Source organism: Danio rerio, chromosome 4, assembly GCF_052040795.2.
Source record: "Danio rerio strain M-AB ecotype USA chromosome 4, GRCz13ab, whole genome shotgun sequence".
NCBI lineage: Eukaryota > Metazoa > Chordata > Actinopteri > Cypriniformes > Danionidae > Danio > Danio rerio.
In genome coordinates this window covers 56,963,832-56,991,657 of record NC_141024.2, presented here as the reverse complement: position 1 = coordinate 56,991,657, position 27,826 = coordinate 56,963,832, and the positions used below count along the sequence as shown (strand labels likewise).

At 38.6% G+C, this 27,826-nt stretch overlaps 4 protein-coding genes and 3 non-coding genes across 14 annotated transcripts in view; 3 read left to right on the top strand and 4 right to left on the bottom strand.

Annotated features, from left to right (window-relative positions):
• The window catches only part of zgc:113135, a 1,020,739-nt gene that overhangs the window by 580,114 nt on the left and 412,799 nt on the right, over nt 1–27,826 (bottom strand). The gene's annotated exons all lie outside the window — the stretch shown is intronic.
• LOC101886882 (gastrula zinc finger protein XlCGF57.1-like) overlaps nt 1–27,826 on the top strand; it is a 513,813-nt gene that overhangs the window by 270,094 nt on the left and 215,893 nt on the right. The gene's annotated exons all lie outside the window — the stretch shown is intronic.
• Nucleotides 664–15,353, top strand: LOC147844981 (uncharacterized). 8 transcript variants are annotated; one of them, XM_088650424.1, is made up of 4 exons: nt 664–742; nt 2,724–2,873; nt 7,769–8,029; nt 10,635–15,353. In XM_088650424.1, the coding sequence occupies exons 3-4, from the start codon at nt 8,011–8,013 to the stop codon at nt 11,867–11,869; spliced, it is 1,254 nt and encodes a 417-aa protein (XP_088506550.1). In that variant the 5' UTR covers nt 664–742; nt 2,724–2,873; nt 7,769–8,010; the 3' UTR covers nt 11,870–15,353. The 8 variants fall into 8 exon arrangements, with proteins under 8 accessions (XP_088506550.1, XP_088506549.1, XP_087104927.1 ...); XM_087248801.1 differs by lacking the exon at nt 664–742 and adding an exon at nt 2,251–2,289; XM_087248802.1 differs by lacking the exon at nt 664–742 and adding an exon at nt 2,251–2,459.
• trnay-gua (transfer RNA tyrosine (anticodon GUA)) lies at nt 19,754–19,840 on the bottom strand. The gene is given in 2 exon segments: nt 19,754–19,789; nt 19,804–19,840. It is a non-coding gene; the product is annotated as a tRNA-Tyr (tRNA).
• trnae-uuc (transfer RNA glutamic acid (anticodon UUC)) lies at nt 19,929–20,000 on the bottom strand. The gene has a single exon. It is a non-coding gene; the product is annotated as a tRNA-Glu (tRNA).
• Nucleotides 23,277–25,331, bottom strand: LOC141381529 (uncharacterized). Its single transcript, XM_087248681.2, has 2 exons — nt 24,857–25,331; nt 23,277–24,678 (listed from the first exon to the last, which is right to left on the bottom strand). Exons 1-2 carry the CDS (start codon nt 25,298–25,300, stop codon nt 23,461–23,463), a joined length of 1,662 nt encoding a protein of 553 aa, XP_087104807.2. The 5' UTR covers nt 25,301–25,331; the 3' UTR covers nt 23,277–23,460.
• On the top strand, nt 27,617–27,699 carry trnal-cag (transfer RNA leucine (anticodon CAG)). The gene has a single exon. It is a non-coding gene; the product is annotated as a tRNA-Leu (tRNA).

The following is a 27,826-nucleotide window of genomic DNA, read 5'->3' as shown; positions in this document are numbered from 1 at the left end:
CTCATTTTAGAGTTATGATTACGACAAGCATTTGATTTTTTATTTTTTTTATAGCGAACAGAGTTGTGCATGAAAATAAATGTTTACAGTGTCAGTATAACTACTCTAGCCTTTATATTGTTGAATATAATCTGATAATGACAAATGTCTGATTTTACTAGTGAATAAAACTGTCTAATAATGTTGTCAATGACGGATTGCAAGCATAATCAAATCAAATAGAAATACAAGTTCCTCTTAGCAAATCAGAAATCAAGACAATAATTAAAGAAGGTGTTAATAGATTATGGCAAGAGAAATGGGATAAAGATGAGAAAGGCAGATAGAGTTACAGTTTTCCAGCTTTATTCAATATATCCTCTTTATTGTTGAGCAGAAAAAAAGAGCTAAATATGTTTGGAACAAGTAAATGTTGAGGCTAAATGACAGAATTGTTAGTTTGGGTGATCTATTCCCATCTATCACCAAGTTAAAGTATATAAATTGATGTTAAAATGCCTAGTTAATATTGATATTAATAAAAAGATCTGCTATCTACTATTTTCACATTGAGGTAATCTTGTATTGATAATTTCTGGATTTTAATTATGTGTAAGTTGCATAAACTCTATTATTTAGCCACTCACTGTTGTTTTCAAATTACTCATGTAACTTTTCTTTCAGAATGTTTATGGTTGGTAAAGTCACCTCATATCACAGTGTTGCAGTAATTCCTGATCTATGGAAAGAAGAATTAGATCAGGTAAGGAGAATTCTACTCTATTTACTATTATATTAAATGCAGTTATGTTATTCAGAACACAGTATGTCCATAGTGTGGAAAATAGATCATGTTTATGAAAAATTACTTTATTATTTTGTACAGCTGTTATTGAAATGACACTAAGTGTAAAATTCCATTTTAAAGCGAGTAATGCCACAACAACAGGACCTCTTCTTCTTTCTCTTCTCATAATTTAAGTAAGTATTCAGAGACTAACTCTGACTTCTGTTAACTCAAACATGCTTTCCGTCTCACTAAATTCATTTAATTGTATGTAATTTTAGTATATGATAGATTATTAAAGAATTAAAATAAAGTAGGCTACATAATTACTCACTGTAGATTTTATGCCTGAAGCTTCAATAAGTCATTCCCTGTGTAGTCCTGTTGTGTCAAGCTCTGATATATATATATATATATATATATATATATATATATATATATATATATATATATATATATATGTGTGTGTGTGTGTGTGTGTGTGTGTGTGTGTGTGTGTGTGTGTAATAAAATCTATACTTTGTTTTATACTGTTTGCTTATAATATTAGATGTGCACTGTATGTATTAAATGTTATGAAATATATAATAAAAAGTTTGATAATTTTTTTACTTTTTAACAACTGCAAGTTTACACATGCAGTTGTTAAATTAAAAAGGAAAAATAAATGAACAATGTTTAATATTAATAGAATTACTGCTGTATCCTGTATTCTAGGCAGTATTGATAAACTGCCACAAAAAATTATTAAAGCAAGTAGTAAGAATTCCGTCTCACAGTTGCTGAATGTCACACGATAACGTATGTTCACATTTTATGAAAATTAACAAATTATTTATAACCTCAGCAAAACATCTTGTATGATGTCTTAATTAACCAATAAGGGCCAGTTAATAATGTTTGAAAGTTTGACTAAATATTTTAAATCTTGGATTTTTATTTAAAAACTAATGTGCAACGATTGCATATTTTATCTGGAAATTAATGTTTTGTCCAATATTTCATTATTACGAATATTTTTTTTAAATAATCTATAAAGTTGGGTTTGTAAAGGGACACATTACCTTTCTGAAAATATACATTTATTAATCACACTGAAATGAAGATATACTTTGAATTTGTCCTTGACAGTGTTGACACAATTTGAGGTTTGTTTGCTGTTTTTGTTAGTAGATTATTTGTAAAAAGTGCAGGAGCTTGACCAACATTCATTTCTTACAGTCTAATGTCTAAATAATACAACTATGTGGTTAAATTAAAAAATCTTAAACTTTTTTTTTTTTTTCATTTTGATGTCTCAAAGGCACTTTTTTGAAGTTGTTTTAAAATGTTTAGATTAAAGGTTTTGATCAACTTCAAATACTGAACTTCTGTGTGATTGTGTGTGTGTGTGTGTAAGGGAGAGAGAGAGAAATGTTTGAACAAGTCATGACTGCAAACTAAATACAAAAGACTTTTATTTTGGCGTGGCGTGTGACGTCATTAGGCTGCGCCGCTCTTGCGCTTGATTCAGTTGGAGAAAGGTTTGTTTTTAAAACCTTTACATAAATATAAAGCGATTGAATAAAGTTTCAGGGTTTTCATCCGATGCTAAATTAGGAACCTGCTGTTGACATTATTTTGACCCTTTTTACAACGAAGTACAATTTACTCACAGTAATTAGGGCTATTGTTTGAATAAAGCAACAGAAATGTGAGTAATAGGTGTTTTAATTAAGGTTTAATTTATTAAAAAGCATAATGTCATTCCATTCTAAGGGTACATCACTATATACAAGAAATGGAGTACTAGTTTTAATCAACTCATTGTGTCTTGCTCAGACTTACCTGATTTATTTTTTGTTAACTCTCATATGCAACTGTTAAAGCAAGTATTGAAGAGAAGTTGTTTTGATTCTGTTCATTGTTTTATTTATTTTAAACAGAACATTTTTATTGTTTTGTTCATTTTAAACAGGATAAAGTGTCCAAACGCAGAGAAAAACTCCTGCTGAAGCGACTGATCTCCACACTGTTATAAAGATGGCATTTATTAAAGAGGAGAGTGAAGATGTGAAGATTGAAGAGACATTCACAGTCAAACAGGAAGATCTGCAGGAACAAACAGGTTGGTTTACATTTTTAAAGACCAACTCAGTCATTTGATCCTCATTCAGATATATTTTAATAATAAGAATACTAAATTAAATCCATCTTGCTGCCCTGTGTGTTGCCTAGTTCTCCTAAATGCATATAAGCACTCATTGAAAGACAGAATGAGTTTCATCACTTGTTCTTATTTATGTCATACTTGTTATGTATTATTCGTCTCCTATTTTCACTACCTTCTTAAGGTTATTGCTTTTCTTGTTCTCTTTGTTTGTAAAGCGTCCTTGAGCACTGGCACTATATAAAATAAATAAAAACAAAAAATTAAAAAGGTTTAACTGAGCTGACAATATTTGACCTAAAGTATTCTCATAGAAGATATCTGCTATTACAGTGGTAGTGTTGGCTTAGTACTTTCCATTTGCATGTGTCACGTTGATCACAATTCCCTTTTTTATCAACTTCTTTATGGGTTTAAACTTGTTTTTTGTAGTTGTTACTAGTTCTCACAGATATTATCTTAGTTTGACCTACATTATTATAATAAGTAATTACCAGGGCTATTGTGTTTAAACAGGGTTTCCGCTGGGTATTAAAATGTCTTAAATTCCAAAATCAAAAATTCAGGCCTTAAAAAAACTTAAATTTACTAAAATATTGTGCTGTACATCTTAAATCTTTTTAAACAAGTCTTCATTTTCCTTTGTTCATGTTTTGTTACCCAATCTGGCCAAAACCCATACAATCACCAACAAGACATTTTAACTCTGTTTATCATAATGATAAGGACTGCTGAGGATATCGACCTGGACAGATTGTTGTGCATGGATTTAGTTTAATATAGTGTTTAAAACATTTGTTAATTTGTTTTTTTTTTTATTTTAAAGAAAGTGTATTTTGGGGAAAAAAGTGTGTGGATCCAAGTGGAGCTCTCTTGTTTTTACACAATATTTATGATCTTTTGCTAAGAAATATAAAAAATATTTTAATGTTGTTATTATTATTATTGATTTATTATTGTATTATTAAATATTTTATATTAAAATATTTTTTGTTTGGACATATAAAAATCTTTTTCATCTGGGCCAATTAAAAAATTCCTTAGTCTAAAATTTCATTCATAATGGTCTTAAAAAGTCTTACATTTAACTTGGTGACACCTGTAGAAACCCTGATTTACAGTATGTCAAAAAAACGTGGATGCCCTAATTTTAAATATGCTGAATGAAATGGACACCAAAATAATTATTATAAAACATTGTACAGTATTCTAAACTATATGATGTTGTGGGACGATGTGAGACAAAACTAATTAAAGTGAAACAATAACGTTTAGCATTGCACTGACTACAACTGGCCAACAAACTAGTCTAAAAAAGACTTTTGCTGCTAAGGAAATGGATTACAGCATGCTGATGATGTGCAAACATTTGAGTGTGAAGTTCGTCAGTATTGACCATATTCTTCACGTACCAGCAGGCGTCGCCATTGGAATCTTTTTGCTTTTTAAAGAATACATTTTTAGATCCTAAAAACAGCGTTAATATAATAAGCCAAGACTGACATGCAATGTGTTGAACACCTGCAATGTTTTTTCAGCAATTCATAAAAATACTGCATAGGAACTGTCTATTGATTTATACAAATAAAAACCATTTATTATTATTAATAATAATAACAAAAATAATATAACAATTAATTAATAATTTATTTATAATATAATACACCTTTACTAAATGTGCTTGTGCATTTTTTTTGTTTATTTGTTGATGTTTTCTTACAGATGAAAAGAGAACAGAATATTTGTACTCATAATACACTGCTAAAATAATACAAGTTTTAGTAAATGATACTAATATTTTACAAATTACTCTTTAAAAAACTACTCTGAGTACTAGTTAATTACTTTTGAAAAAAATATGTTTTTCATTATGGCCCTTTTTAATTATACAATTATTTTAATTGTTTAATTGTTTAAATTACAAGGTATTTGCATTAACAAAGTATGGTCTATTTTTTTCCGTACACGACAATGAATCATTTTTAATAGCACTGGCAAAACTACCACATACTTTTAAGGCCATAGAGACACCTTTTGTCCATTTTTAAACAGTTCTTTCAAGCTTTTAAATGTTTAAAGTATATGACGAAAAGATTTAAACTTGGGGTTTTATTTATATATTTTACACTGTTTTTCTTATTTGCTTGTTGTCTATACAATATTTTATTTTACTCTTAATCCTAAACTGAAATAATTTTACAAAAAATATAAGAACACTGTCAGTAATAAAATAACAAAACTAATTACTTTGTTTCTGACAACACTACATTTCTCAAGGCAGTGCTTTAAAAATGTTTATTTTGATAAATGTAACAGATTGCTTTGACCTGTAATGCCTGTACAAATTGTTGATGCTTTAAGACAGATCAGATCAGAATACCCCTATTATGTATAAATCACATAAATACCTCATCCAGAAACATTTCTAGCATAATTCTTTTGCCGTAAAGAAATAAAAAGTTTCACCTTTGTGAAAAGCTATGGTAGGCTAAGTTTCACTTCACAATACAGACAAGTAAGTGCGTTAGCATTGTCACCGGTCATGCATTGATCTAATTCTAAATACTTGATAGTTTTTGACTAAGTTTAGTCGAGGAGCAAAGATAAATAATTTCTACTTCTAAGAGATCGCGATTGTATATAGTCTGAGCACACACATGCGATGATGAGATCATGAGAGGATTTGCAGTTCATTTGAAAAAGCCTATTCAAGAGCTCGGATATCCAGTTTTGGCGATTAACGTACATGACTGTACTCTCGTGTTAAAATAAAGCACCCGCGACATTTGCAGAAATGATTAATTGCGCAATACCTGCAGTCCCGCGCCGACACTCTGTTATACGCCTACTCACACTATGTTATACGAACTGTGTCCAGGCCCATTTCCCGGATCGTTTGAGAAGTGTCAGTGCGATGAATCGGGCTCAGGCACAGTTCACTTGGGCTTTGGCATGGTACGCTTGTGTTTGAGTGCAAAACACGCCTAAGCCATGAGTGCAAAACACGCCTAAGCCAGAAACTGAAAGCAAGACATGCCTTTTAAGGGACTATTTCATATGCATTTATTAATCATTCTTACCGTTCAATGAACACAAACTGTTGTAGTTTATTAAAGACGCAAACTCCTCACTGCACCACAGCTGCACCTTCGGCAAACCTCCTAATTCCTGCAGCACGAGGACTTTATGACTGTTTATGAGTGTCAGAAGTGGCGGATCTGTTCGGCGAAATATTTGATTGTGTGTCACTGCATCCCAAACGACTAAAACAACATAACTAGAGAAGTCTCCACTGTGCTGAGCGAGAGCACTTCTCTACTGAACAGTGCATCATCGATGATGTAAGCGTGCCCTGGCCTGAATGTTATGTGAGTGCGGGATGTCGGAGGAGTCGGGAGGGGGGACAAGCGTGCTTTGGCCTGGTTCAAAGCAACTGTACATAGTGTGAGTATGCTCTCAGATTGTATTAAACTAGGCTTCAGAAGAGTGATATGTTAGAGGCGAGTAAACTCCTTCGGTGAGAAGAGAGCCAAACGTAAGTAGATCTTCAAAATGGCAGGATGTCCGCGGCTTAATTACTCTTGTGAATAACATCTCTACAGTAAAAACCTATGCACCCAAAGAGCATTATTTCAATAATGCATTTGTTTTTAAGTTGTTGTTTTCTGTCACTTTAACACAGAAAGGCCTTTGTCCCGCCCTTACGTTTTACGCAAAACTAGACAAGGTCGATTGTGATTGGTCACTTTTCATGTGAAAATCATCGCTTCGAAATCCTGGTATATTTTATATTGGTATATTGAGAACCACTGCTGAAGGAGATAAAATATACCCACACAGCATCAAAGGCCTGCACCTTCCCACAACAGCATCTCTGTTACAACTCCAACTCCACAATTACAGCAAAACCAAGTCGTCCTCCTACCCATGAGTTCATACCACAACAGCTAATTGTACCAAGCACCATTGGTGCTTGGTCTGGAAAAGCCATGATCGACACTGGAGCCAGGCAGGCCAGTATTCCAGAATAAAACATACCTGCACCAGAAGAAAAAAAGTGCACAGAAATTTAAAGCCCTGTAAATCGCTGGTAAATCGTCTGACAAAAAAGATGACGAGTGCCCTTCTGAAGCATTAAAGCAAACAGATGACCAACCCTCCGCATCAACGGGGATCTCCACACAGAGAGGATTAACGTTCACTGCAAAAACCAAAGGCCTGTGTGCATCAAAGCAACGGAAGTATGATAAACAGTACATACAATACGATTAATAACGAACCATGTCTACAATGTGTTGTGTGTTCAGAGGTCCTTGCAAATAACTGTTTAAAACCTGTGAAACTGGTGCGTCACTTTCAGATGAAACATCCAATGTCAAAAGATAAGCCTGTCAACTTTTTTCGATGTAAAGAATTAGCATTAAGAGGACAAAAACAAACGATGACCAGTCAACACAAGGAGGTTAGATGGCTCCACAGGCAAAATCCTGCAGCGTATTTTTTCATTGCATGACGAACTGAGGATTTTTCTAATTGATTGTGGATCTTCCTTTAGGAGTCGTTTTACTTACACTAAGTGGCTCACAGATTGTACATACCTGTCTGACATATTTGATTGGCTTAATTCGCTTAATTTGTCCCTTCAAGGCCTGTGTTCAAACCTACTAACAATGTCTGATGAAATTGTGGGCTTTGTGAAGAAACTGGAGCGATGGAGAGGGCAGGTGGATGCAAGAAAATCTAGAAATGTTCCTGACCTTGGATGAATTTATCAAAGAAAATGTGTTTAACTGGGATACTACTAAAATGGAAATCACTCTCCATCTGCCATCTCTGTCTGCACATTTCAATAGGTATTTTTCTGAGCAGCATAATTGGAACCAAGTTTACGAAGCGCTGGATGCCCTTCTGCACCTTTCAAGTGACCGTACTTTGAAGACACTGTTCGACTCAACCACACTCAGAATTCTGGCTGGCAGTGGATACAGAATATGCTGAACTTTCGGAACTTGAAATTGATGTACTCTTGCCTTTTGCTTCAACTTGGCTCTGCGAAGCAGCATTTTCTGTGTGTACGTACATCAAAAACAGACTCATGTATCACACTGAATCAGGTAAGCTACATGTTTATGATTCAGTGTAATTATTATATGCACTTTAAACGCAGCAAATAATATGGGAGTGATGTTTGCACATGCTTTATAATTTTGGCTCGCTGGACGAAAAAGGGAGGGGGCGCGAGTGAAATTGGACAAACTTGGGGGGGCGTGTGTCCTAAAAGTTTGAAAACCCCTGCTAGAGGCTATCGAAAAGTGGAGACATTTCCTGGAGCCAAAACTCTTTATTATTGTCACTGATCATTCCACTCTTCAGTGGGTCATGAACTCCACGAAGACCACCTCACGTTTAAACCGCTGGCCCCTTCGTCTTCAAAAATTTGACTTTGTGGTTGAGTACAGAAAGGGAACACTGAATGAAGCACCAGGTGCTTTTATCTTGCATTCATCCCTTACCTGGTTGTTGTGTATTCAGCTATAAAAGAACTAGTATTTCCCATCAACATTGCAAAAATCTGGGAAGAGCAACACAAAGAACCAGATATAATCAAGATATTGCAGAACCTAGCAGATAAAGATTCTACTATGCATGAGCAGTTTGGGGTATTTTATGACAAGTTATATCATTAGCCGCGTTTCCACTATCGCGCCTAAAGCGAGCGAGCCAGGGCGAGCCAAGGCCAGTGGCGTTTCTACTGTCACTTCCGGGGCCTAATCGGGCCAAAGCGGGGCTTTCTTGGGGCCAGCGGCCGGCCTTTTTCGGCCCGCCGAATACCTTGGGCCAAGGAGGGCCAGCTGGGGCTTCGGGGCGGAGTGAAAGGAGAGGCGGGCAGTTTTCTGATCGCACATGAGTACATGCGCCAAAGAAATAAGGGAAAGAAAACATCTAGCCTTATAGTCTGGGGTCTTTTTGCGTATGATCACCCTTATGTTTCCCTTTTAAATGTAAGGCTGCTGCATAAAATAATAAAGTAGTTTTAATTTATAGTGACGTTTTTTGCTGCGTCCTCCTTTATGTTTCAATAACGCATAATAATCTTTACAACCATATTAAAGACAGCAGACAGTAAAGGTTTTCGAGAGTTTTTGTCAAATTTAAAATGTTTGTTTGTGCGCGTTTAGATGCCTGTATGTGTGTGTGAGACCGGGCTAAAGCGCTCCTTCACAGCTCTGTAATGCCGCGAGCGGCTTTTTTCTTTATTTATTTTGGTTATAATACACAATATAAATACAACAGAAGGAAAACTTAACAAAATACGTGCCCACTTTCGTAGACTTTAAACAATATAGTGTCATATCTTGATAAAATAGCCTAAGCTTTAATGAAATATAATTTAAAGAATTACAAATATCGGATAAATATGAAATCACATTAAATAAATAAACCAATATAAAATAAACAAAAGCTAGCTATATGTAGGTAGCCTATATACAATACATAAATCGAACCGTTTTAAAGCCACATATATATAGCCTATAACTTTCATTTTACAAAGACCTGTCTGAAAAAAAAGATATTCGATATTTTATAAAAACAATTAACACCGGAGAAGGTTTGAAATATTATTTATAAAGTATTTGGATACAATGATATTAATCAAATCGCGCAAACAGAGCATTATTTGGGTGAGTGAAAGCAGAATCTCCTATACCTTTTTTTTCTGTCACTCAGTCCTGCGCAGCACTCGCTGCTTTAAACGCATATGGGGGAAAGTCCAAACACAAAATATGTTCTATAAACTCAAACAACTGTTTATGTTTTTATATGACGTGGTTAAATTTATAAATGAAACTTTAAATGAAGAGCTTTAGTGAATATCTGCCGAGCGCAACAAATATGGCTATATTTTTTAAGGCTACTCGCTCTTATGCTGAAACACTTAACACGACTTCTATCAAAACGAGGATGTTATAAAATACATGCCATATCGAGTTATAAAGGAGAATTTCTGTGGCTTTATATTATGGATGTGTGCGCTCTCTGTGATGGGTCCCTACGTTCGGCGAGAACAGTCGATGCACAATGCCAGTCGGTCGGCGAGTAAACAAATGTAATGAATGGAAATACACAGGTCTGTGCTTATAGACATTTCATGTACTGCTGTACAGTAACTTGTCATTTGTTTGTTTCGGTTGTCTTCATTTTAATGGTTTCGTTTCGTGATGATTCTATTGTGTGCTTTATCTGAAGTGGGCGGGTTGTGTGACGTTTGATTTGGGGACGTTCTGTGGGCGGTGTTTGCGTGACGCGCTGTGAGCTATTAGCCCGTCAGTGGAAACGCGACATGATTTCGGCCTCATTTCTCAACCTCGCGGGCTATTGGCCCGGCCAGCACGATTAAAGCCCTGGCTCACACTGGCCCGATAGTGGAAATGCGGCTATTGTTTCCTGTTGAAAGATAAACTCAAACACTACAGAATATATATATATACATGCCACCCTTATCCCAAATCTCCTCCAACACTACCACGCACATCCATTAAGTGGACACTTGGGTATTTACAAAACTTGCCAAAGAATACATCTCATTGCTTTCTGCCCTGCAATGTGGACATCTGTAAAAACGTACGTGAAAAGGTGTGTGATGTCTTTTCACTTTTCAGCTTTTGATGAGAGTTTTTAAGACTTAATGAAAACTAATGTTTTATTTATTTATTTCAGACCGCATTGAAGAGAATGAGGGGAGTAAAGAGGAGAAACATCATGTCAAAACTGAGGAAAAAAATATTTTTTTGAAAAGGAATAACAAGAATCGTTTCACCTGTACTCAGTGTGGAAAGAGTTTGTCAAACAAAAGCAAACTTAAGATTCACATGATGATCCACACTGGAGAGAAACCATTCACATGCACTCAGTGTGGGAAGAGTTTCAGCCGATCATCACACCTTAATCAACACATGATGATTCATACCAGAGAGAAACCATTCACATGCACTCAGTGTGGGAAGAGTTTTGACTGCTCATCACACCTTAATCGACACATGAGGATCCACACTGGAGAGAAACCATTTCCATGCACTCAGTGTGGGAAGAGTTTTTACTGCTCATTCTCCCTTAATCGACACATGAGGATCCACACTGGAGAGAAACCATTCACATGCACTCAGTGTAGGAAGAGTTTTTACTGCTCATTCTCCCTTAATCGACACATGAGGATCCACACTGGAGAGAAACCATTTGCATGCACTCAGTGTGGGAAGAGTTTTACCTGCTCATCACACCTTAATCAACACATGATGATCCACACTGGAGAGAAACCATTTACTTGCACTCAGTGTGGGAAGAGTTTCAGCCAATCATCATCTCTTAATCAACACGTGAGGATTCACACTGGAGAGAAACCATTCACATGCACTCAGTGTGGGAAGAGTTTTTACCGCTCATTCTTCCTTAATCAACACATGAGGATCCACACTGGAGAGAAACCATTCGCATGCACTCAGTGTGGGAAGAGTTTCAGCCTATCAACATCCCTTAATTACCACATGAAGATCCACACTGAAGAGAGACCATTCACATGCACTCAGTGTGGGAAGAGTTTTATCCGGTCATCATACCTTAATCTACACATGAGGATACACACTGGAGAGAAACCATTCACATGCAGTCAGTGTGGCAGAAGTTTCATCCAATCATCACACCTTAATCAACACATGAGGATCCACACTGGAGAGAAACCATTCGCATGCACTCAGTGTGGGAAGAGTTTCAGCCTATCAACATCCCTTAATTACCACACGAGGATCCACACTGAAGATAGACCATTCACATGCACTCGGTGTGGGAAGAGTTTTACCCGCTCATCACACCTTAATCAACACATGAAGAAAAACCATTCAAATGCACTCAGTGTAGGAAGCGTTTTTACTGCTCATTCTCCCTTAGTCGACACATGAGGATCCTGTGGTCACACTGGACTTTTCTCGCCATAGACTTCCATTCAGACGCACGTGAATGCGTTAGACCGGAAATGCAAGTTCGTGCCTCAAGTTTCGCAGTTCATTGCCTTGCAGAGTTCAAGCTTGGTGAATTCTGACCTGCAAAATTGCATAACTTGACTGTGTGAGACCTATCGAAGATCAAAACATGACCTCTCTGGACTAGGGCTGTAACGATACACCAAACCCACGATTCGGTTCGTATCACGATTTTTTTTTTTTCGTGTGGGGTGGGAGTAAAAAGATTTTTAAAACTAGTTTTTATTAAATAACATTTAAAAAATCTTTATAAACTAAACATCAAAGAACAATATTAACTATGCAAATTATTAACAATATAAATAGCCATATATAAAATAAATAATTAGCCAAAGCTATATCACTTCTGTTTTTTTTGTAACAAAATACTGTTGAAAAACCAAACAGAACTAAACTCCATTGTGTAGATGGTTCAAGCATGTTGACAATTCTTTTTCAATCAAGTTCTCTTACATAGAAAAAGTAAATTAAATAGCTACTAGGGATGCTCATTTTGGTAATTTTGCTAACCTACAACCTCCGCTCATTAATCGGTTATTACCGGTTAACTGGTCAGATTGCTATTAATTTTATATTAAACAAATTGACCTCTCTTTTTTGTGTCTGACACATTAAATATTGCATTTTAAAATACTGATTTATTTTTATATGTTAGAATATTAATAGCGGAACAGAACAACAGAGCATTTTCACGCACCTGCAGTGTTTAGCACAGATGAGCAGAATAATCTAAATAAAATAAATAGGACTGCCCTAAATTATTTTCACTTAAATAATTAATTTATATTACAAAACGAAAATACTGACTGATTCTTTTTAATAACCGGCATAGGCTTTTTTTCCAATCATATGTTTTTTTCTTCCGTCAAATAAAAATAGCTGATGCCTCAAATTGCCCGCTTTACGGAAAATATGCATTTATTTAATGCTCCGCTGTTATTATTATAATCACAAAACCTTTTACATTTTTAATGGAAATCATTATTTTAAAGAATATGTCCTGATATAGCCTATGCTTTCCTCTCTCTTGCTCGCGGTTCAAGTGCGCGCGGTGCGTGATGAAAAGACAGCAACAATGCGCTCATATGTAGACTTTTTGTAAACAGTTTTGTTGTTTAAATATTATATTGCATTAATCTGTGTACATGCTTTATAAGCTGTAAAATAAAAAGTAAAGCCTATTTGTTGCGTTTATTACGCATATCCAGGTCAACATAAGCGCTGGTTAAGCATCAACAGGTCTGTATCAAACAGCAATATTCTTCTTCCATTTTGCTTCTTTGGCAAATGTGTCTGTAGGCACGGGTTATACGTTATGGTCCCGCAAATTAAGTATGCCTTGCAGTTAAACAAGTGGCCGAAAACGAGGCGCACCTCACTGCCTTTATGTTGACAAGGAAAAAAGAAGAGGCGCGGTCCTCTTATGAAACGACTGAATCAGCTGGGTATCGATTGTGCAAAAGTGTTGCTGTCTGTGTTGTTACAATAGTAATATTTAATACTATTGTGATATTCAAGATTTGTATATTCATACACCTCTGGATAACTTAAAACAGCAATTAGACCTTCAGAGCGGCGTTAATGCGTCCTGAAGTAAAGCGAAACGGCTATAAACTCCAGCAAGATAGAGTGATTGTATGCAGAGCCATATACCTTTATCTCTAAATAAAGTATAACTATAGAAACTGTGTTCATCTTAACTGAAAGCTTTGTCGTGTTTTCTGACCTCACACATCGCGCACCTGTCAGTCAGCACTCTCAAAGGTTCAAACAGAAATCGCACAGCACGGATACAGAAAAGTTTGCGCTGTTACCTGACATCTGGTGAACGCCCATCCCTCTCTGCGCAGCCACATTAACAGTGTGAGCAAATCATCGTATATGCGCTGAAAATCTGGCCGCTTTGACAGCATTGGCAATGTTTCTGGCGTTGTCGGTTGTCAAGCGGGGTTAAGTTGGTTTTGTTTTTGATATTCCTGAAACATTCAGACGGTCCCTTACTAAGAGCTCCGTGCGAGCTCTTCCGGCTAAATATTGCGAGGGCTTAAACGGAGCAGTGCTTGTAATGTCGAACGAAAAAAAGTGTTAATTAGGTCAACTTTTGCTGGCACGCGTGACGTTATTGGCAAGGTATCACGGGGTGTGTCGCGATTCTCCCTTATCACACCGCGACACAGGATCGTAGATCTGAGTGTCGCGATTTCGATTTTATATCGTGTATCGTTACAGCCCTACTCTGGACAGTTAGTAAAATATAGACCAATCGCTCGCTTTTTAAATGTCTGATCATCTTGTTTAATCCGGCTCCTTTTCACAGCGCTGTACAACAGAATTTTGCATGCTCAAATTCTAGTGTGACCGCAGCTTCGATGTGGGATGAGTTTCAGCAGCTCCTCAGACCTTTATTAAACACATGAAGACCCACACTGGAAGGAAACCATTCACATCTACTCATTGTGGGAAGAGTTTTAACCAATCACCAAACCTTAATGAACACATGAAGATCCACACTGGTGTGAAAGAGTATATGTGCTTTGAGTGTGAGAAGACTTTTATTACAGCTCCAAAAACTGCACCAGACGATTCACACTGGAGAGACCGTACAAGTGTTCAAACTGTGACAAGAGGTTCAATCAGTTAACATCTCAAAACCCAAAAGAGGATTCACACTGGAGAGAAACCGTACAGATCTGATCAGTGTCTACAGAGTTTCGCTCATTCGGCGCAGCTTAAGAAACACGTGGACAAAAAGTTGCACACATGACATGAATGCAGCAAAACATTTTCTCATGTGCACAAGATGTTTCATGTCTGAATAATGTTTGAATAGGCTATACATAACAGTATAATACAGTATAATAGGTTTTCCAACACTCCTACACTGCAGTAGATGGGGATTGTAATTGTAAATGTGCCGCGCTCCTTGCATTTATGTAAACACATTGATGGCGGCTGAGAGAAGAACAGTTTCATAAACATCTGGCAAACAGCACCTCTGTAGCTTGAAATCTCGTCTACTCCACTCTCCAGTGTATTCATGTAGCTAGTGTTGTGTTGGATGATGTTCTCTGTTTGACTCCCTGAATGAGAAATCCAGATTGGAGTATTTGGTAAATCGTGATTGGATGTCTGCATTACTCATCAATGGATATATAAAAGTTGTTGTGCTAGCTACCTCAGGACGCTGTGGCTACTCAGGAGTCATCATGTCAAGACCTGCCATCTCATTGACTCTTTCACATTATGGTTTTGTTTTGCATTACTTCATATCATGTAATTAAAATGTTGTTGTGATTATATCCTAAGTTCTTTATCTTCATTAGTATCCCTAGACATTTGTTGGTTGCTTTGATTGATTGTTCTATGAGTTACATTTTATAATAAATCATTTGCATTCAGGTTATTTTGTTGGCTCATCTCTCTTTTGTGCTGCGACTCAAACAAGCGGGTCATAACACTTTGTAAAATGTGTCCGGTTGTATCCGAGATCTTGTCCTTTCAGTCATGTCCATGGGTGACAGTAGGTACTTAGATTACCTTTCGTCTCAGCTCCTTCACCACAACAGACAATCACATCAACTTGATTACCAGCCGGCAGCTAGCTCTCTGCAACTCTCACATGGCCGCCCACTGAAGCACTGCGCCTGGTCAGTACCTGGATGGGAGACCACATGGGAAAGCTAGGTTGCTGCTAAGTGGTGTTAGTGAGGCCAGCAGGGGGCACCCAACCTGCGGTCTGTGTGGGTCCTAATGCCCCAGTATAGTGACGGGGATGCTATACTGCTCAGTGAGCACCGTCTTTCGGATGAGATGTTAAACCGAGGTCCCGTGTGTGGTCGTTAGGATGTTTAGGGATGTTAGGGTTTAACCCTGGCATCCTGTCCATCATGGGCTCCTAACCATCCAATTCAATTTGCTTCATCTCTGTCTCCTCTCCACCAATCAGCTGGTGTGTGGTGTGCGGGCTGGTGCAAAATGGCTGCTGTCGCGTCATCCAGGTGGATGAAGTGGTGGAGGAGATCCCCCCCATTGTGTAAAGCGCTTTGAGTGCCCAGAAATGTTATTTTTTCAATCAGGAATTATTATTATTATTACTGCTGCCACTGCACTGATCCATCTTTTAATCTCATATTACATTCCTCATGGCAAAAAAAAATCAGATACTCTATTTGGGGTAAGGACTCTCTGCCAAACTGGAGGTGGCCACTGTTTTCCATTCAAGCATTATGGTTTCTGACTTAGAGGTGCTGTTTCTTTCTCTGCCATGTCACACTCAGCAGCAAACTGTCCCACTGCATGCTGAAGGTCCATGTCCAGAGTACCGGTGGGGTCTTAAAAGCATTGAAAAAGTCTTAAATTTGATAATCTCAAATTAAGGCCTTATAGCCTTGAATTTGGTATACAACGTCTTGAATTTTGTTACAAAGGTCTTAATTTTATGCATTTTTTTTGCCTTTCCTAGGATTAAGTTCAGACCGTAACAAAATGAACTGTTACTAATGTAGGCTACTTAAAAATTAATGCAGCGTAACGTTGAGTGCACCTCTACCTCCATGTCATAGCAGAAATCGCGAAAGTGTGCGCACCCGTCATATGGTTACTTGAGGTGAGGTACAGAACAAGATAGTCACTAGCCCAGTTTGTCGGCTAAAATGGGAAAGTGTCGCTGTGGCCAAGGAATCCGAATTGAGTTTGGGTTAAGCCTGTGCCAGGAAATGACCGCGACGCCTACTGCTGTTGATGCCGGAAGTCTTTTAAGCTAACGTTAGAGACAGTGGATGTTACGGCCCTGGACTCCCATATGGGGGGTTGCCAAACACACTGTGTGTATTACTGCTTGTCAGCGCCAACCACCTATTGTGCAGTTCTGTGCATCGGAGGCCTCTTCGGTTACTGAAACAGCTTTACCGATCAATAACAAAGAAGTTATTGTTACTGCTATGCTGATGATACCCAGCTATACCTCTCTTTTCACCCTGATGATTCCTCGGTTCCAGCTCGCATTTTCAGCCACCCACCTGAATGTTTGGCCACAAAATACACCAAACTGGATTTCAAAGAATCTCAGCAGATGTTTTCTGTTAATCACATCTCCATGGTGCTCATTTAAGTTTCTTTGGTCTTGTCCAGTACTGCCTCTGGGGACAGTTTTCTTTATGACTTTCCTTTGTTAGCTTCCTTTACTTTTGTTGCCTCTATCTGTCAGATTCAGGCTGCCATCAATAAAATAATTATATCATTAATAACAATGTTTGTCCCAGTTGAGACAGTGAATAAGTGAAATTTTATTTATCTCTTTTGTAATGTAATAATGTACATGTAACATATTTTTTTTTGAAGACAACATTTTGATTTCCAAAAAGAAAATATTTTCTACATTTTGAAAACTACTGTTTTATTACATGTAAAAGCAGTGCATTCAAACTATTACTTTTGTATAACATGTCTTTATTGAGTATTGAACCCAAAACTTACCCTAGACAGGCTTAGGAAAAATATATATAAAAATAAATAAATAATAAAAAATGCAAATAAATAAAATAATAAATTACACATATACATAAAAAATATAATAAATAAAAATAAAATCAAGCACCAATTAACATCCCACAATTTCAGACTTCCGAAGCTTCTTCAATATCTCCGTTTTTTACAAAGTTCAAAAACAACTCCCAGATGTCACAAAATTCAGAGGATTTTTTCCTTATTATATATGTGAGCTTTTCAAGAGCCAAGCATGTTATAAGGTATTTCAACCAAAATCCAATGGAGGGACGATTAACATTTTTCCAGCATAAAGCAATACAACGCCTTGCTTGTATTAAACATAAATCAATCAATTTTTTTTCTTTAGTAGACAAGGCACAACTGTATTCAAACATATTCAATATATCAAACTATTACTTTAAATTGAAGTTACTTATATTTTAGTCTGTTAGTAATTTAATCTATGTCTGTGAAATAGAAAATTAAAGAAGATTATTAATGTTAACTTTGTTACTGGATTATAATTAGGGATGAATTAATACGTGTGCATTATTATATTATTGGTTTATTATTGAAGATGCAATAATGTGTGACCCTTATATTATCGCTTTATTATTAGTGATGAATTAATGTGTGAGCATTATTCTATTATTGGTTTAATATTAGTGATGCATTCATGCGTGATCCATATTGTTTTTTTGCTTTGTGATTGATTTATTAGATTAGTTTATGATTAGTGATGTAGTCATATGTGAGCATTATTATAATATTTGTTTATAATCAGTGACTGATGAAATGAGCCTTATATTTATTATAAGTGAGTGATTCATTGATGTGTTAGAATAATGCACGGGCATTATTGTAACTATGGTAGTAAATAATAATATAAAGTGTTGTAATGTATAATAACTGCATTAAAATGTTTGTAGTAAAACTTTAAAGAGTGCTTGGTCGGCTAAGTTAATCTTACCAAATAACGTTATACAACATCTATAACAATCATATAATAATCGTGTTGTAGTAATTAATGTTACTGTAATGGTTATTCATTTAAACCAACTTGTTATAAAAATTCTTAGTTTGCAATTGTTGTCCGAATTAATCTGCAACAAAATCTGTTATTACAGTACAAATCTTGAATGGTATAAGGGCTCTGATTGGCCATAGCGTTCATTGTAACTCGGAACATGATTGGCTGCCGTAACCAAGAATAGGGTGAATCTTGGTTCCAGCTCGGGACGTGATTGGCCAGCGTAACCATGAATTAAAAAAAATCTTGGTTCCAACTCGGAACGTGATTGGCCGGTGTAGCCAAGAATAACCACGACTTACAGGTGCCAGTATGCGCCACTGGCCCAGTCTGCACTGTGTGGCATATTTGCCGACATATAACAGAGACTGAAACATTGCTCACACTTGTCTGAGGTGGTCATTTTGACTGCAATCTTGTTTTAGGTTGGCACTTTGTTTTTGAATATTGTCTGCTTTTCGAATGCGTATCTGTGCTGCAGTAGAACGCCTTAGCCTCACAGCAAACATTTTGGTCTACAAGCTGTCACTGCCGTCTTCCCAGGAGAGTGGCTGTACTGGTTTCTTCTGGAAGTCCTGAGAGATGTACGGGACCAAGACATGAGAGCAGTTGGGGCAGCCTTTGAACCCAGGAGAGCACCCCACAGGCTCTGTGCTGGCGGCCCAAGAAACTCGATTCACTCCAGAGTAGAACCGAACAACTACGGCAGGGGCAAACCGCGACCGCACTGCACTGAGAGCAACGAAAAAAATTCCTGAACGAGCTAGCCAGGAGTCGAACCTAGAATCTTCTGATCTGTAGTCAGACGCGTTATCCATTGGGCCACTGGCCCAGTCTGTGTCAGCAGTGCTCAGTAGCATGCTGATTGGAAAGAGGACACGGCTCGGTGAACATGGAGTTCCTTCAACGCATGCTGTGCTTTGTTGTCATGGCAAGTTGTGGTGTCGATAGGATGCTCTTACACCGAGCATGTGACAGTCCCTCCCAAAAAGAACTGTGATCCTGGCTCTGAGACTTTCTCTTCCCCAGGAGGAGGTTGCAAACGTTAGAGTTATTTTTGTCAGAGCAGCTGCAGCACACCTGGGTGGAGGCCCACAGCTAGACTTGAGGGCAACCTTCAGCCAGACCTTCCCTGGTGGTCTAGTGGTTAGGATTCAGCGCTCTCACCGCCGCCGCCCGGGTTCGATTCCCAGTCAGGGAACTTCCTTTTCACCTCCATGCTGAACTTTGAGCACTGGTGAACTCACTTGGCGAAGGCAAGAAAGCGGCTCTGAGCACAAAAGATGTCCTTCGAGCCGGAGTCGAACCAGCAACCTAGGGATTGCCATCATCCAACCTACAGTCCTCCGCTCTACCAACTGAGCTATCGAAGGCTTACGGAGCAGCTCCACAACCACATCCTATAAGGTAGTTGCAGTCCGACCGCTGGCCAAAAAGGACAGAGGCAAAAGCACTCAAGCTTTCCCATACCGGGAGTCGAACCCGGGCCGCCTGGGTGAAAACCAGGAATCCTAACCGCTAGACCATATGGGAACTGCCACTTTGGAAAGCCAGTCTTGGCACAAACTCCAGTTCATTCTGATCGCTGGCACGTCCCAGCTCCGCTTGCACAAGTGCCACTCATACACTTACGCACTCTCTCATACACAGTTTCTTGGTTTCCGTAACCAAGAATCTTCTGATCCGTAGTCATAAGCGCTAACCTTTGTGCCACCGTCACTCTGTTCAGCATCTTGTTAGCACATTGCTTGGAGCAAGGACAAGGCTCTGTCAACGCGGAGTTCCTTCACCACACATTCTGCTTTGTTTTTATGGCAAGAGGTTGTGTGGATGGGATGCTCTTACAGGATTCCTGACAGTCCCTCCATAGAAGACCTGAGATCCAGGTCGCGAACGTGATGACCACTACACTACAGAAACCCCACGCGAACGTGATGAACACTACACTACAGAAACCCCACGAGTGCTTTCACCAGCGAAGTTAGGCCTGCAAGGATAAAACAAGGCATACGCGTTGGTCAATCAAGCGGACAAAGCCAACTCAGCGTGACAAGCTCCCTGCAGGTATTAGGGCCAATTTACAATCCGGGTCCAACACCGCTGTACAGGTCCTTGCGAAATGTCCCCTTTCGTCACATTTGAAGCACCTGAATTCTGGGCGTTCCTTCATCACATTTTCTGAGCTCATGCATAGTCGACAGGTTTTTACCTGATTGGTGTGCATGACTCTAAAGTGCTGTGGCCCTTCCGCCGTCTCGATTTTGGTACTGTATGGTAAGGAGACCATCTCTTCCGGAAATCTGTTTTTTACAAACCTTGTTCCATCTTCTATGTTTGTGCCAGGATACAATATTCTTTTAATTTTAGATATGGGGAAAACTCCCCATCTCTCTAGCTTGCTTAAAATTTCTTCATCTGCTAGATAAACAGGCAGATGCTTGAACGAAACAACATAGTCTCTGTTTTGTAACCTCCGTACTTCCTTTAATTGTCAATCCATTGTCTATTAAAATTTTCGTGTCATCTTCAGTCTCCATTGTTACTTCATACTCCCTTTGTTTGTTTGGGTCTCACCGCCAGAATTCTTCCTGCTCCAATCAGCTCCGTGACTGCTTTGGTTATATCAAATCTTCTTGCATCTTTTACATTTTCTACTTCTACAGTTACTGTTGCTTCCTTTGTGCATACTCTTCTTTGTACCTCTTGCTTATCCTTACCTTTCTCACCTCTTCGTTGGTCGGGCTCTTCATTTTATTTATCTCTTTGTCTGTTGTCAAGTCCGTTTTCTTTATCTCTTCATCTGTTATCCAGCCCATTTTCTTTATCCTTTCTTGCAAGTCCCTCCATTTCCATGTCGTTGCCGGGGAATCTGTCCATGATTAAAAATAAAACACACTACATAACCACCCTTCAGTCAGCAAAATGCTGCTGTTAGGTGGTTTTTAAAGACAAAAAAGAAAGAAAAAAAAAAAAAAACACTCAAGGTCAATAAACAAAAAGGTAGACAAACAAAATGGGGAGAGCCTTTCTCTCCTTACTGCTGCCAACTCACTTCCTGTTTGCTCTATAGCCCCCTCAGGGTGGTGTGGCCGTAAGCAATGACAGCTGTCAAGTGTTGGCTATTATATGGGCAAGCTGTGAAACACCAGATTCCATGTCATGGTACTGCAGTGTGGCTCCTAGGAGACAGCTCCTGCCAAGTTTGCATGTCAGGATGGCCGAGCGGTCTAAGGCGCTGCGTTCAAGCTGGGGAACAATCGTCCAACAAAGAAGGGGAAGAAGGGAAGAAAGGGGGGAAGAAAAAAAGAGAAAAAGGGAAGAAGAGGGGGAAAAAACGAAGAAAGGAAAGGGTGAATTCTAAGCTTCCCGGACACGCCTTCCCTGCACCTGCTTTACGTCACGCATAGTAATACTGTTCTGTGTTAAAACAACGCAATTTGAGTTACATTGATTTCTATTGCAGGTGCTCACCAAGACCGGGGTTCGAATCCAGCTAAAGACGCTTTATTGTTATTGGTTAATTATTACTCAATAAACTAACTGTTTAAATGTGTAATGCTCCAAGGTAAATAAAATATGCCTAAGCGCTTTATTCTTGTGTTTTTTGACATTCTTTCATGAAAAATAAAGCATACTAACTTGAATGTGTTACTATTTAGTAGTTGTTGTAGCATTGTTATGCTTATGGTTATTATTGTTCTGTATTTTGATGTACAAATGATCTATAGAAATGTCATAGAGTATATAGTGTACACACACACATATATATATATATATATGTGTGTGTATATAGTGTGCATAGTGTATATGGAATTAAAAGTCAAGTAGTCACTTATTTATATATGCATTATTTATCTAACAATTGTCAACAGAACAGTAATGAATATAGAGTAGAAAATGTAAAAATAATAAATTAGTTATTAATAATACAGTATTAACAATATAAATAAACAATGTTAATAAAACGTTAAATACAAACAGAAACTGACACAAAGTGGACTTAAAAGTCAAGGACATTTATTAATGCAATATTTATTTAACAATGGTCAACAAAACAGTAATGAACATGGAATAAAAATTCTTAAAAATTAAATGTTAAATATTAACAGAATAAATACAAAATTAACAAATTAAATAAAATGTTAAATAAATTTAGAAACCAACAATAAGTGAAATAGAATAAATTTAACTATTATGGTTGTAACCTGTATACACTTTATACATACACACACATATAAATAATAAATAAGTTAAATAAAATGTCAACAAAATAAATAAACTTTAAATAAAAAGTGCAATCAAACAGAATCAAACAAGGTAATTGAAGAACTATTATGGTTATAAAGTGTATAAACTATAGACATACACATAAATATTAAACAGTTAAATAAAATGTTAACAAAATAAATAATTTTTATAAAATGTGAAATAAAATAGAAACCAACAAGTGAAATAGTATAAATTGAAGAACTATTATGGTTGTAAACTTTATACACTCTGTACACACACACACACACACACACACACACACACACACACACACACACATATAAATAATAAATTAAATAAAATGTTAACAAAATAAATACACTATTTAAATAAAATGCGCAATAAAATAGAAACCAACAAGTGAAATAAAATAAACTGTAGAACTATTATGGTTATAAACTATATAAATACACACACATATATAAATAATAAATAAGTTAAATAAAATGTTAACAAAATAAATTATTAAAAAGTAAAATATGCAAAAAAACAAGTGAAATAGAATGAATTGAATTATTATGGTTATAAACTGTAAACACTATATATACACACACACACATACACACACACACACACATAAATAATATAAAAGTTAAATAAAATGTCAACAAAATAAATACACTATTTAAAGAAAATGTTAAATAAAAATATAAACTAACAGCAAGTGAAATTGAATAAACTGAAGAACTATTCCACTATATACATACACAAACAAACAAACACATTATTTTGGGTTGGTCCTTTTCATTTCCTCTAGCCACTCTTCTTTAGTCAAAGTTTCAGTCTGTGGGCAGTACACCCTGCCCCTGAGTTGGCTATGGCCTGTGGCATTTGTTTTGAACTGCCCACATTTTTTACAAGTGTTCGCTTGAACAGTTCTACGGTACGGTCTTTTGGGAATGGCTCCAGATGTGGACGGTGATGCAGCAGGCTGTGAGCTGGTACTGGACATTGTTGGCTGAAGTGGTGGCTGTCTGAGTGGCATCCCCTGCACCATTGGGATACCCTGGGCCATCTGCACTCCTTGCATCATCGGGATAACCTGGGCCATAGGGATTCCCTGGACTATTGGCACAGCCTGGAACATTGATACACCCTGAAACATCGGCATACCCTGGTACCCTGGTGTAGCTGGGATGTATATGTTGGGTACCATCTGCAGCAATGCTCCAGGTGCTGGTGGTGTAAATATGACCTGGGTCTGTACTGGTGCCTTGGGTCTGAGTGGGGGTCGTCCAACAGATGTCTGCCTCTGCCTTGCCTGACCTGCTGTGCTCTCTGGCAACACATACTGGTGCTGCTCTCCTGGTTGGTCTGGCTCTGTCCGAAGACTTTTGGCAACTGGGAGAGGCTCCTGGGCTTCTGGGAGGTGTTGAGGCAACTGAATACCCTGAAGCAGCACAGACAGCTCCTGTTTCTTCTGTCTGTTATTAAACCACTGAATCAGGGTATTCTGGTTTACCTCAACCAGCTGCATGGATGTACCTCCCATTACCAAGCTGTTGCCCAGTACGAGTTGCCTAATCCTGCGGTAGTCTTGCAGGATCAGAGACCATCTTGAAAGGGTTCCCTTGCCTTTTCGCTTGGGACTAGGGTGGATGGTACAAAGCCTAATAAAGATGGTCTCCACAAGACGGCAACAGTCAGGCCACTGAGCAGGAGCACTGCTTGCACCCAGCACACATCTGCTAGTGCTCTCCACGCCAGGGGTGTGAGTGGGCTTCTTGGGTGTTTTAAATCGCCCACTCAGCAGTCGCTTCTGGTGTCGAGCTGCATACACCACCCGCTTCTTGTCTTGGTCATGCAGGCTTTGCCAAAGACCAATGATCTCGTTGGCCTCCTGGTTGGTGAGGCTGAGGCTTTTGTGGGTCCGAAGCTCAACCAGATATTCAGCCAGCCTGTCCACATGCTGGAAGCCCGGAATATTTTGGTAGTCAACAGCCTAATGAAAGCACAACAAAAAAAATAGCACATTAAATTGTTCAATGCATAATTCCATAATTGTTTCTGTTATCATGTTGAAGCTGCACTACGGAAATAAACCTGATGCGTGTTTGACTTTACACTTTATTTTAAAATTATTCTAGATCACTGTAAAGACAGAAATTAGTGGGACTTACAGTCTCTTCATCACCATCATCATCGTCGTCATCATCATTGTCTTCGTTATCATCTTCCGTAGCCTCTTCTGGCTCTAAGGGCACAGGTGAAATTGGTTCTTCAGGCTGCGCAGGTGGTTCAGGTACCAGTGCAGGGCATGTGGAGACTGGCAAAGAAGCGACACTGCTGGTGACTGCAGTGGAGGAACCCGATCTCAATGTGGAGGAGGATGGTGACAGAGCAGCCTCCGGATCAACAATAGTGTGATCCTCACTGATGTCACAGAAGCCCTCATCTTCTTCTCGCTCATCCACATTGAGATCCTCAATGAGCTCAGCAGTCTGCTCACAGTCTGGGTTCATGTTCTGCAGTGCCTGACCAGTCTGCTGGAACAGATACTGCACTCCAATGAGCTCACCTGAAAAAAATAAATGAAACATAAATAAACTAATTTTAAGAGCCATGTTTGATTGGGTGTTGAAGTAGCAAGTATTTTTAAAAGCTCAACGTCAAGGAAGAAACAAACAAAAACATACATTTTAATCAGAGATCCAAAACATAATAAATATTCTGGACAAAACATCTAATGAAATGCAATGGAAATACAACGAAGACAGAGAAATGTACAAATAAATTTCCCTCAAAGCTTGTAGCATTATGTTTGATAATGACATGTAATAATAATGTAATGATAACTTTGTATCTTGCTTTACTTCAGTAAATAGTCATGAAACAATACATTTGTTCTTACAAATATTTAAAGACAAGTAAAGATTTCACAGCACAAAGCTCATGAACATTGACCTACTGTATCAAACTGGATACAGTAGATGGAGAGAACACAGAAATTGCAGGTTTATTAACAATAGCAAAATCTCTTACCAGTGTAACGTGCAGGCGGACAAAATTTGGGCACCACTTTTCTCCCAAACAGCTTTTCAAAGTTGCAGTTTACACAGTAAACAAGCTCTCCTGTGTAGCTGCGTAAAGCTGATGGTTCAGATGCCAAGGAAGCAGCCTCCTGGTCCTGGTTCCACCTGTTTAGTCCCTCCAGCAAATAAATCTGAAAGTTTAGACTATTTGCGCTGTACCCTGTAAATATTAAAAACAATGTTTAGGACTTAATTAAAAAACAAACACACAAAGACATTTAATGCGTTTTTACACAATGTTTGTGCAGAATCATACCTGGGATGAAACGATTGAGGTGTAAATGAAAGGACTCGAGAGACGTGGAGCCCCTGGCACATCTGTAGGTCCATAGCAGAACATCTCCCTTGGTTATGCTCCCCGTTTCAGTATAGAGCACGACACCAGGGGGGTCCTGAATGCATTTTATATGCTTTTTTTGGACACTCCAGATGTGCCCCATCCTTTCCTTGTCTAAAAGAGGAACGCCCAGCGAGTCATTGCCCTTGTTGCTCATGAGCTCAGTAAGAAGCTGTTCAAGTAGAAGGATGGTAGTCTCCTCCCCACGGGTCCTCCTCCGGCAATGGAGAGCCAGCTCCTTCCTGGTGAGATGCTTGTTGACATCAGCATCTGTCAACGCAGGCCAACCTTGGGACATCAACAGTGCTCGCTTTGCTTGGCGTAGCAAAGAAACATCAGCTGCATCCCATTCAAAAATGCACGCAGAGATCCGTGACATGAAGATGGGATACAGTTGATGAGCATCAGTTGTACATCCCACAGCAATCCTGCGCATAAAGTGCCAGATGTCCAAATTCACAGTCAACTCCGGCCATCCTCTAAACCTGGCTTTGAGTTTGGTCTCACCCACATCAGTGCAGCACCCACAGTCCACATAAAAAACAGCAGGTGGATCCACACCAGACTCCTGGTATCTTCTGACCAGCCCATCCACCATCCTGTCCAGTCCTGCTCCTTCCTGGGCAGTGAGCACACTTATCAGCACCTGACCAAACTCATTGCCAACAGAGGTGAGCCAGAGTCCTGTTCTTCTTGCTGTCCCAGCCAGCTTTTTTGTGATCTAGATTAGACAAGAGAAGAACCATGGTGTATCGTCAGATCAAGCAGACTACACAAAGGGTTTTTACCAATGCTGGAATATAATAAAGAAATTATAAATTGATGAATATCCATCAACCTTTTTAGTTGAATCCATCTTCAAGATGGACCCATGGGTCGATGTTATCCTGGCATGGATTTCATTCAACCTTGTCAAGATGTCCTGGCTGTAGACAGTGAGGAGCCACTTGCAGCTTGGCACAACTGTAGGTGCTGGGGGCTCCTGGAAGGTGATCGGCAACACCCCAGGTCCACTGAGGAAATCCACACACTGAGTGGTGTAGCGGGCCAGACGCTGGAGCCACTCTTCACTGTGGTTTTCTTTCAGTTGTTTGATGACCCTTGTGGGTCTGTTGCCTAGTCCACGCTCACGCAGTAGGCGAATGACTCTTATATCACAGGCGTACCTTAGGAACAGAAGAATAATAATATAAACATAAATATAAAAAACACTCAAGGTCAATAAACAAAAAGGTAGACAAACAAAATGGGGAGAGCCTTTCTCTCCTTACTGCTGCCAACTCACTTCCTGTTTGCTCTATAGCCCCCTCAGGGTGGTGTGGCCATAAGCAATGACAGCTGTCAAGTGTTGGCTATTGAAACTAGGCGCAGCCCCAGGAGGCGAGCACAGCTTAGATGCCTGCTGCGCCAATGAGCTGGACAGCCGGAGCTGGGCAAGCTGTGAAACACCAGATTCCATGTCACGGTACTGCGGTGCGGCTCCCAGGAGACAGCTCCTGCCAAGCTTGCATGTCAGGATGGCCGAGCGGTCTAAGGCGCTGCGTTCAGGTCGCAGTCTCCCCTGGAGGCGTGGGTTCGAATCCCACTTCTGACAAACCGAGCCTGCGGCAGTGCGCTCAGGCTGAAGTCTTTAACTCTCTGCCCCCATGTCCGAATGATACAGTAACACTGACAAAGTGCCGCATCACGTGGGCTTTAATGCAAGTGCACTGAAAGGGGAT